Source organism: Monodelphis domestica, chromosome 7 (assembly GCF_027887165.1).
Source record: "Monodelphis domestica isolate mMonDom1 chromosome 7, mMonDom1.pri, whole genome shotgun sequence".
Taxonomy (NCBI): Eukaryota; Metazoa; Chordata; class Mammalia; order Didelphimorphia; family Didelphidae; genus Monodelphis; species Monodelphis domestica.
In genome coordinates this window covers 80078385-80090417 of record NC_077233.1, presented here as the reverse complement: position 1 = coordinate 80090417, position 12033 = coordinate 80078385, and the positions used below count along the sequence as shown (strand labels likewise).

The window sequence follows — 12033 nt, the reverse complement described above, 5'->3', positions numbered from 1 at the left end:
GGGGCATTTGGGAGGGAAGATATATTGACTTGAGAAAGCATTGAAAATTTATAGATTTTGGTAAAGTTTGAAGTATTTGCATAAGACCAATGCATTTGCTTTTAGTGTAATACTGATATTACTTAACTCATTGCTAATTAATTCACAATTCTGTGAATCTGGTAGACAAGACAGGACTAATATTTTTAGTGTAGATTCTAGATAGACTTAAGTTTGAAAAGAATGAATAATTGGGGTTCTGTATCTTAGAACAATCATTATCTATTCAATAAAAACAAGCCAAAGGGACTCAATGTCACATTGTCCAGATAATCCAAATTCATATTTAATTCTGCAAAAAGATGAGCAATTTTGTTGGTTTAGGTGTTACATCTACCAACAAAAGTTAAAATCTCTATCCAACTTAATTGATGGCATTAAATTACTGTAGTCTCAAATCAAGGATTTGGTAGCAAACCTTCTGGTACTTAACCTCTTTGAACTTAACTTGGCTAGTCTTTGAATAATAGATACATACCAAGACTCAGAGCCATACTCATTTTGTGGGTCACAGACATAGACATAATCTTTCAGAAACTGGAGTCCCTACCATGCCATTGAAGGATAAATACAGGACTTGGAATAAGGGAATTTATATTAAAATGAACAATATTTATAATAATTAAATGCACATTTTGGAAACAGCACAGTCCAATGGGTAGAAAACTTGTCTTAGAAATGGGAAAACCTGGCTTCAAGTTCTGTCTATACATATATTGACTCTGTGACCATAGATAAGTCATTTAGACTTTAAGTGTCCCAGGTAATTCAAAGACTAAGTTATAGAGATAACTTGTATTGCTGGAGAAAGATTCCTTATTGGGAGTTGCTGATACTGAAGAAATCACTGGTCTGGTCCAAAAAAGATTTATTGTGTATTTCCCCTTCAAATGCTGAAGATGAAACAAGTAGTATGTGTTCAATAAACAATTGTTGAAGCCCATTCCCATAATTAAAAAATATATACAATAAAAGATAAGGCTAGCTTTATACTTTATCTAAAATGGACTACACTTTTGAGGATTTATAAAACTGTTTGTATGTTGTCTCTTCCATTAGAACATGAACTCCTTGAAGGAAGGGACTGTTTTTGCCTTTCTTTGAATCCCCAATCTTTATCATTGTGCCTATCACAGAGGATGCAACACATTTGCTGATTACCTGACATAAATTGCAATAAAAATAACAATAACTGATATTCAAATGGCACTTACCTTTTTTTTTTTACAAACAATTCATTTGTTCCAGAGAGTTTTCTCCAGCCATCAGTTCTCCTCACATATCAGGAATCAATCACAATCTCCCAATTTACCTAGCACTGCCCAGGTGGGGCACTGCTTGTAGTCTTTTAGGGTATGAACTTCCTTTTCTAGTAAAAGGTTTTTACTAAATGTTAATGGCTAACTAAGTGTGAAAGGTGGGGGACTTGATTGATTAAGTTAAAATAAACAAAAGGAGTTTAAATTCTCTTTCACAAAATTTTTATTCCAAGCCTGGCATTCCATCCACTATATCTTGTGCCATCTCTTAATTTTTCTATGAACTTAAAACCTCTTTTCCTGATTAAGTCTTCCAAAAAACTAAAGAATCTCGATTAACATAGATATATCTCCTTTTGAAAAACTGTGGTTTGCTTTTTTATTTTTTAGATGATTCAGCAATGGCTAAATGGTAGTGTGCTTCAGAAGATTCTTACTGGAATGGACCAAGGTCTAGTGGGTTTTGTAGATAGATTCCCTGAAGACAGTGAGCCATGGAAAGTTGCATCAGTCCTGCACATCATGATTCATCTCCTGGATGACAGTTTGGGACCAAACTCCCCACCAAACTACCTTCAGACTCCAAAAATGTAAAGCAAATCTTCCATGTTTCATAATTGAATATAGACTAGATGACATTTGATTTGACAGCATGATGATCCCATTAGAAATATTCTTTTGAATATTTAGTTCAGTTGTCATAATTTTTTATTCTTATTTCAGTATGTCTAGGAGCTGTGATTTCATCAGTATGGGAACACTCTCCTTTGACTACAGACTTTGATAATAGATGGTCATTGAGAGTTGTGGTAAAAAAATGTCACTGTGCAGCCAGTCAATTGATATTTTCATGGGTGTCTTCTAGTTTAACCCATAAAATGTCCTCAATCAGTACTTACCTAGCTTTCACTTGAAGGATTCTAAGGAGGTGGCAACAATCACTTTGAGATGCAGGGCTATTTCATTTATGGATAGCTTTAGCCCTTTGTAGCACCAATATGACATTTGTCTCTTCACACTTGCATTCATTACTCTGAGTTCTTCCTGAATCAGAGAATAAATTTAGTTCTTCCTCTCTGAAAGGTATTTGAAGTCTTGAGTACCATCACTTAGTATGAACTTAGGGTTTGGGGTAGAAATAAAGATAGTGAATCAGGTACTGAATGTCTTGAGGAAGAAGAAGAGTATTCTGGGGGTCACTAGATAATAGATGCCAGAGGAGGAGATGTTACTGAATGTTGGTGGTCAGAGTTTGGAAGTGACAAAGGGAATTGTGAATATTCTGAATCCTCTCTTTTCACCATGGGCCAAGATGTGAAGGATATGAGTTCAATTGTTACTGAAAAGCTTGCTAGAAATTCTGTGTCATTAGGCATCAACCAGGCCTCAGTAAGAGGAGCAGTAAAGAAAATATTTAAGATGAAAGTAAGTCTGTTAACTATGGAGTAGTCTTTCTAGAGAGCATAGCAAAAGGGTCAGGTAGATCTATAGTGGAGAATTTTGGAGCTATGATTGTGGGAAATAGAATATAAGAGAATGTAATCAGTGAGGCAAGTGAAATAATTTATTCAGTGACAGTTGATTTCAGAATCACTGGGATCAGAGTAGTATGATGGGAGTGATAGTTTGCCATTGTGACAAGGAAATCACTTTAAAAGACTGATATATATTAATTTAAGGTCGCCAAGGAATTCAGCTATGTAATTCCTAAATGAAAACTCAAGTCAGCAGTCAACCTTTTATGGAGTTTAATTACAAACAGGAGGAAGAAAGGAATTAGAGATAGAGAGAGAGAGGGAGAGATAAAGGGGAGAGAAGGGAATAGGGCTTAAATACCCCTTCTGTTTAGGCTGGGCCAAAAGGCCCAAGCCCTTAGATAGCTGGGGCAAAGAAAAGAGATCAGTCCCTATTACTCACGTGACCAAAATGGAGAAACAGTCTCAGAGGCCCCCACCTTCAGCTTCCTTCAGAGCAAGCTTCTCAGAGCACACTCCAACCACTCAGACAAACTCCTCAACCACCACCCTGAGTCTTCAGACCCCTCTATCTTTAAGGAAACCATCCAAGTTCCCTCCCCTCAGTTCTCACATCTACCAATCACTGTCCATCAATTTCCCTGTGCCAATGGAGGCTCTAGCTTAACCCAGGACTGCCCAGAGGTCTCTGGCTTTGCACATGTCTGTTGAAGGTCATATTTTCAAATAATTAAATCTTTGATCCTTTGCTACAGCCCTTCCTAAATCCTGTTAACCTGAGTAGGGTAGAGATTGGAATAATTAAATTTTGATCTATGCTGCAGCCCTTCCTCAATCCTGTTAGGACTGAGTAGGGTGGAGATTGATTCCAAGTATCTCCATTGTATAAATTCTAAAATCAATCATGACTCAAAGAAATTCCTGTTCTATGCTTAAGCATAGGTCAAAGCCCTTTCCATTGTTCAGCAAAAGGTTTCTGTCCTAAAGTAATCTTAAGAAGGGAGGAGAAGGAACCTCCCATGCCAATGGGGTTCACATTCCAATACACTATCAGTAAGAAATTTTCCAAGTATGAAATTTCCCAATGGTGAAATTTCCAACATTTATAAGTCTAAGGAATTTTAAGGTTTACACCATTGGGAAATGAGTCCAGGAAAGGATTTGTTAAAGATAAATATTTTGAGGCAGTCAGGTTATTAGACTGTACAAATTCCTCCTTGGACCTCATATCAAGTGATAGTATTAAGTCTTGTGAGGCTCAGGAAGTGAGATTCCCAGGAAGCATTATATATATTGATCTAGAAACCCTGCCCCCAAAAGAAATATGGTTAGTGTGACATGACCTGTTGTTGATCTAGTCTTAAGCCTGTATAATCATAGGGGAATGGATGAAGGTATGTATGGTCTACTGAAGGACAGAGGAAAGAATGGATAAGTTAAGGTAGGTTGGATCTGAGAAAATTCTCCAGAACAATGAAAAAGGCCCTGAGGTGAAGAAAGAGGACACTGGCTGGGGGACCTGGATCTCTAGTGCTAATGTAAATGTCCCTGGAATGTGTCCGGAGCAAAAAGGTCCCAGGCCAGGGGCACCTTGGCACACTTACCAGATAGCAAACTTCTTTGCTAAAATGTTATACCAAGAATTGAACAAAATGCTTCATCTTTGTCTGTGACTAGAGAACAGCAAAACAGTACTATCACCTTCTAGGTTCTGGAAACTAACCTTTTAAGGCAGTTTCAGACTATATTAGTTCTTTTGGTTATAATAACCACTTCAGATAATGTCAGAACAATTTCTTTTTAGCCCCTTCCTCCTTGTGAAGCTGATAAACCCAAATAGAGATTCTTACATTTATACTTATTAAATATCATTTTATTATATACTTCCCATTGCTATAAGTGTGCTTATACCATGTACCAAAATACCAGGTTATACCTAGCCCATGTTTTGTGCATGCTGGCTTTTTAGTTTTAATTGATTCATAATATTTTGGCTTCTGAATCTGTAGACTAATTTAATAACTATCCATTTCCACTTTGTGTCCTCTGAAAATTTGATAAGCATGCTGGCTGTGCCTTCATCCAAACAATTTATAAAAAAATATTAAAAAAATCAAGTAGCCAAGAGTACATTGTCAGGGCATTCCCTTAGAGGTCTTCTAAGCTAACATTGAACCATTAAACCCTTTGGATCTCATCATTCAACCAGTTCTGAACTCACCTAATTATATACCCATATCTCTTCATCTTATTCACAAGAATAGCATGAAAGACTTTATCCAGTGCTTTGTATACCGTGCTCTGGGTAAATGATATTGAGTGTGGTGCTCTAATTAACCAGTCTAGAAACCCTGCCAAAAAAAGAAATATGGTTAGTATGACATGACCTGTTGTTGATCAAGTCTTAAGGCTGTGGAATCATAGGATATTTTATTCTACAGTTCTGTGTAGTACTTATGCGATTAAAAAAATCAAACAATTCTTATCTTTAATTAGACTTTTAGTGAGGACATGGACAAATAAGGTACATTTTATATGACAAAGTTACAGATAAAATATTTGGGGGAAGGTCATAGAATCTTGGGTTTTACACGCTATCTAGTTTAATTTCCTACTCAAAAAAGGAATTGTCCCTATAGCCTCCCTGACGGATGAGCACCCAACTTTTTGCTTGAACACTTCTAGGAATGAGGAACTCACAACTTTGTGAAGTAGCTCATTGCATTTCATGGACAGATCTAATTTCTGCATTGTGTTGAAATGAAATCGATTGCACTGTTTACCTAATTCTGTACTCTGGAGCAATAAAGAACATATTTAATTCCATTTCTACATGTTAATCCTTAAAATATGAAAATATAGATGTCTTGTCTCCCCAGAGTGTTTTTTCCTTTAGCTAAAAATGCACAAGTTCTTTTATCATTCTTGATAAATGTGATTTCTAATGTCATAAATAATTCAATCACCTCCTTTAGACACACTCTAGTTTGTTAATATTCATTCCATACATAGCATCCAAAAATTGTGCAAAATATTTCAGATGTGTTTTGACCAGCACAGAGTACAGTGAACTTATTCTCTTACTTGATCTAGACACGTTCAAAGCAACTTTACAAGGAAGATAACATATTTCCTGATTAACCACATGAAGGCTGCACCATTCAGTTTAGATTTAGGCATAATCACCTATTCTTTGTAGAATAATGAAGCCTTCAATGATTGCAGTTCCCCAAGTGACAGATTTGGAAGCAGAGAGGAAGATGAGAACTTAGTGTGTACCTACATCATTCATTGTCTAATTTACTATTCTGAATTAGTATATTTATATTTAAGCAAGATATTTGATGTAGTCTTTTACAGTTTTATTGTTGACAAAATGGAGAGATGTGGATTGAAAGATAGTGAAGTTAGATTTGTTTAGAAGTAGTTGAATGGAGAGCAGCTAGGTGGTTAAGTGGATAGAGAGCCAGGATTGAAGATGGGAGATCCTGGGTTCAAATCTGATCTTAAACATTTCCTAGTTGTGTGACCCTGAGAAAATCACTTAATCCCCATTGCCTAGCCCTTATTACTCTTCTTCTTAGAACAAATACATAATATTGATTCTGAGACAGAAAGTAAAGGTTTTATAAAAAAAGAATTGAATGTGTGAACCTAAAGAATGACAATGAAAGAGTGGATAACAGCCTATAGTGATGTTTCTAGTTGAGTTTTCCAAATTCTGGTCATTCAATATTTTTATCAATAATTTGAATGAGGAAATGAGTAGCATGCATATCAAATATGCAGATGGCATGGAAATAGAGGGAAAATGAAAAAAATCAGGATTCAGAAAGTTCTTGACAAATGAGAATGTTAGGCCAAATCAAATATTAAAATGTAATAGGGGGGGCAGCTGGGTAGCTCAGTGGATTGAGAACCAGGCCTAGAGATGGAAGGTCCTAGGTTCAAATCTGGCCTCAGACACTTCCTAGCTGTGTGACCCAGGGCAAGTCACTTGACCCCCATTGCCTAGCCCTTACCACCACTCTTCTGCCTTGGAGCCAATACACAGTATTGACTCCAAGACAGAAGGTAAGGGTTTTAGAAAAGAAAAAAAAAATAAAAAAATGTAATAGGCTTTATTGTATAGTTTTATACTTGGGTTATAAAAAAAATGCCACAGACAATTCTGAAAGACTTATGACAGCAAATGCTATCCACCTTCAAAGAAAGAAGTTGGAGTTGTTGTTGGAGTCATCTTTCACATCAGTGCCTTTATTAAAACCCCAAAATAAAATACACATATTTTCATAAAAATAAACAAAGTATAATTTAAAGCCGTAGTTGTTCAACAGTTATTATGAAAAAAAGATCTTTTTGACAAACAAAGTACACTGTTAGTTCCTAGAGGTTTTAGTGGACTTTGTGTTCACAATGAATCAACAGTAAAATGAAAATGTGACAGTCAAACAAAGACAAGAGCTTAGGTTTCATTAATAGAAATATAGCATCCTGCATAAGAGAAATATTCTGCTAGTCACATCTCAATGGTATGCTCAATTCAGAGTGTCTCATTTTATTTATTTTTTATGCAAAATATGTTTTCATATTAGCCATCTTGCAAAAGAAAACAGACAAAAAGAAAGAGAGTAAAAAGAAAGTCTTCTTCAATCTGAAATCAAAATTTGTCAATTTTCTCTTTGAAGGTGGATAGCATGTTTATCACTTCCTGAATTGTCTTGGATTTTTGTCTTGATCAGAGTAACTAAGTCTTTATGTGTTACTGCTACGTTGTATAATATTCTCCTGGTTCTGCTCAATTCACTTTGCATGAGTTCATATAAGTCTTCCTAAGTTTTTCTGAAACTGTCTTCATTATTTCTTATAGCACAACAGTATTCTATCACAATTATATACTACAACTTGATCAGGCATTCCCCAATTGATGAGTATTCCTTTGATTCTTTACCACCACAAAAAAGAGTTACTATCAATATTTTATGCAAATTGTTTCTTTCCCCTTTTCTTTGATCTCTTTGGAATAAAGATCTATTAGTAGCATTACTGGATTCAAGTGTATGCACAATTTTAGAGCCCTTTTGATGTAGTTTCAAATTGTTCTCAAGAATAGTTGTACTAGGGGGCATCTGGATAGCTTAGTGGATTGAGAGCCAGGCTTAGAGAGGTTCTAGGTTCAAATCTGGCCCCAGACACTTCCCAGCTGTGTGACCCTGGGCAAGTCTAGCCCTTACCGTTCTTCTGCCTTGAAGCCAATACCCAGTATTGACTCCAAGATGGAAGGTAAAGGTTTAAAAAAAAAAAGAATAGTTGTACTAGTTCACAACTCCACTAATAGTTGCCTCAGTGTTTCAATTTTTCCAAATCCCCTCCAGCACTTGCTATTCTCTTTTTTTCATGTTAGCAATCTGCTGGGTATGAGGCAGCATCTCAGAATTGTTATGATTTACATTTCTCTAATCAGTAATGATTTAGGGAATTTTTATGTGATTTATAGAGTTTTGATTTCTTCTCCTGAAAACTAAACATTCATATCTAGTGACCATTTATCCAAGGGAGAATGGCTTTTATTTTTATAAATTTATTTACATTTCCTATCTATTTGAGAAAAGAAGAATTTATCAGAGAAATTTGTAATTCCCTAGTTTTATATTTTCCTTCTAATTTTGTTTGTATTGTTTTTGTTTGTGCAAAAGGTTTTTAATCTCATGTACTTAAATTTATATATTTTACCTGTGGTGATCATCTCTATTTCTTGATTGGTCATAAACTTTTCCCTTTTCTATAGATATGACAGATATACTTTCCATTCTTCACTAATCTATTTTTGACATTACCCTTTATGTCTAAATAATTTACCCATTTGACTTCATGTTGGTATACAGTGTAATATGTTGGTCTATGCCTAATTTCTGCCAAATTGCTTTCCAGTTTTCCCAGCAATTTTTGTCAAATGTTGAGTTCTTATTTCAAAAACTTGAGTTTATCAGAAACCAGATTGTTATGATTATTTACTGCTAAATATTATGTACCTAATCTACCCTTTTGATATTATTGATATGATGTTATTGCATAGCTAGTAACAGATTACTTTTTATTATTACTGCTTTGTAATAAAGTTTGAAATCTAGAACTGATAGGCCATTTTCCTTCACATTTTTTCTGCAATTCCCTTGATATTCTTGACCTTTTGTTCTTTCAGATAAATTTTGTTTTTATTTTCCTAGTCTGATAAAATAATTTTTTTATAATTTCACTGGGATGGCACTGAATAAGTAGAATTGTCATTTTTATTGTATTGCCTTAGTCTACCCAGGAGCTATTAATATTTCACCAGTTGTTTAGATATCTCTCTTCTCTCTCTCTCTCTCTCTCTCTCTCTCTCTCTCTCTCTCTCTCTCTCTCTCTCTCTCTCTCTCTCTCTCCATTCTTTCCCCCCTTTCTCCCTCCATGTCCATGTGTGAAGAGTTTTATAATTGTATTCATATAACCCCTGAGTTTGTCTTGGCAGGTAAACTCCCAATATTTTATGTTGTCTGCAGTTATTTTAAATGGAATTTCTCTTTCTATCATTAGCTACTGAATTTTGTTGTTGTTAGATACCCCATGATAAAAAGATCTATGACAATGGGCAGCATTTCCACAGGAAAGTGATCAAGTCAGTGAAGAAGCAGGAAAAAAGTATCCTAGAGTAATTGGGAATTTTCAGGAAGGAGGAAAAAAGACTAAGGGGAGACAAGATATCTGTATTCAGATATTTGAAGGACTGTCAGGTAGAACAGGAATTAGAATTATTTGCTTGGTTCTAGAAGGTAGAATTAGGTGAAATGGGTGGGAGTAAATATGGTAATTTCATCTTGATATAGGGAAAAACGTTTTGTAACAATTGGTACTATCCCAAAGTAGAATAACTTCCTTGAGAAGCTGTGAAATCTCTTTAAGTAGAAGTCTTCAGAGAGAAGTTGCATGATAAATTATTAGGCATGTTGTAAAGAGAATTCTTGCTAGACCAAAGTTTGACTACATAACCTTTGTGTAAGCTTTCAAGCTATATATAAAATATTTGATCCCAGGGCAGAAGCAAAGGCTCTTGGGAATTTGCTAAATTTTATATTTTATTCTTAACCTCTCCTACTCTGGTAGTGATAATGAATAATATTGATTTATAGTATGTTTAGCATTCTTTAGTATATTCAAAAAGTAATATTCAGTTTTTACCACTTGCTTTTGCTAGAAGTTTCTGGTTGTGCTTTAATAAAAAGTAATTATATTTCTTGCTTTAGTTAAAAGATATAAGAGAGGGCAACTGGGTGGCTCAGTAGATTGAGAGCCATGTCTAGAGATGGAAGGTCCTAGGTTCAAATTTGACCTCAGACACTTCCTAGCTGTGTGACCCTGGGCAAGTCACTTAACGCCCATTGCCCAGTCCTTACCACTCTTTTGCCTTAGAACCAATACACAGTTGCATTGATTCTAAGATGGAAGGTTAAAGGTTTTTAAAAAAGAATATGAGATCACTGATATAATATATATAATAATAAGCTCATAGATAAATAAATATTTAAGCTAAGGGAAGGAAAAAAGGGAATTGGGAAGATATGATATTACCCCTAAAGCCAGAGTACTAAACCCCACTAACTACTTTCTATAATTATTCTCATTAACTACTTAATTACTACTTAAGATTAGGGGAGGGCTTGTAGGTACAGGAACAAGGACCAAAGGAAGTCTTACAGACTGATGTCCTTTTGGGTCAGGCAGAAGTCCCAGTAGAAATCAGCAGCACACAGGATCAGGAACGGGAGAAATGACTTCACTCACACCATACACCTGTGTGGAGTGTTAACCACTCTCTCTACCACTTCCAGAAGATGAAAACTTGTTTGAAGGAAAGTCCAGTCTCCTGGCAGCTTAAAAGCCTTCTTCTCCAGAGAGCAACTCCACCATCTCCCTGTCTCCCCCAGAGAAGCCAACTGCCTCCCAGAAACTACCTTCTTCAGACCTCCAGGATCTTGTCCCTGCTTCTGTATGCTAGATTCTCCTGCTTTCCAGCAAAGAGATAATCCTTACAACATCACATATGGCACCCAATACAATAACAAATGTATCTCATTAAACAGTGAAAGAATCATAAAGGGTTTACTCTGTGTCAGGTACTATGGTAAGTGCTGAGGATACAAATATAAGCAAAAAAAAAGTCATGTGGAGCTCACATTCCAATATGGAATAAAACATGCACATAGTTATGTATAAAGAACACGTTTATGATGTGAATTGGTGGTAGTCTCAGAGGGAAAGGCACTAGCAGTAATGGAAGTGAGCAACACTTATTACAAAAGGTTGTATTTTAGCTGAGCTTTGAAAGAAGCAGGAAAACCAGGAGGAGGAGAGGAAGGATTGAATTCAAGGCAGGGAGCACAGCCAAGAAAAAGGCACAGAGTCAGAAAAGAGAGTATGATGTTTGAGGAACAGCACAGAAAGGTGTATGTGGCCATAATACACATTGTACCTCTAAAGCTGCAGGGCTACTGGTTCTACGACCCACACCAACCTTGGTCTCAAAATCTCTGATGGATGCTTTTCGACTGTATGCCACTAGATTCTGTTCCCAGACTAGGGGAATTTGTCCAAATACTTTCCCAGACTGAAGATAGAAAGTGAATGATGGTTTTAGTTCTCAATATATGAATAAACTCTAGAAATAATGTATGAATATTTTCCTTAAAGTTGTTTTTCACTTACCTAAGTGACATGTTGAACTGATTTCCATGGTGTTTTATAATGTTTTTGTCTCCAGATTAGTGTATCTGGCAAAGTTTCAGACCATTCTTCAAAATCTTCCTCATTGGCCAACTGTGAAGAGATTGCTTCTGGTAAATGGAGCTCTCAGAAATGTGATCTTCCAGAATTTACATTTTATCCGAGGTAAAACTTATCTATTGCTTGCCACACACTCACTAACTGCTGACATGAAATCAATGAATAAACAAATATGGGATTGATTAAGAAGAGAGAATGGAATTGACTGGTAACATTGCCAATCTGGGAAATGTCAACTTTCTAATATGTACATGTTTATCCAACTTTGTGATTTTTTCTGGATCATCTAGAATTCATAAAACCAAGGCCCAAAACTTAATGTCATAGTGCATGCTGCACACTTTTACTGCAGAAGAATATACAAAATGGCGATGATGGGATTTGTTCTGTGACTGTTATGTTGGTGGTAGTGGATTTTAATTTAAAAAGTCTTCATTATG

General features: G+C 35.7%; 1 protein-coding gene across 1 annotated transcript in view; it reads left to right on the top strand.

Annotated features, from left to right (window-relative positions):
• The window catches only part of ABCA13 (ATP binding cassette subfamily A member 13), a 497021-nt gene that overhangs the window by 87565 nt on the left and 397423 nt on the right, over positions 1–12033 (top strand). The window contains 2 exon segments of the mRNA XM_056806268.1: positions 1689–1888; positions 11571–11698. Coding sequence (XP_056662246.1) covers positions 1689–1888; positions 11571–11698 — 328 coding nt within the window.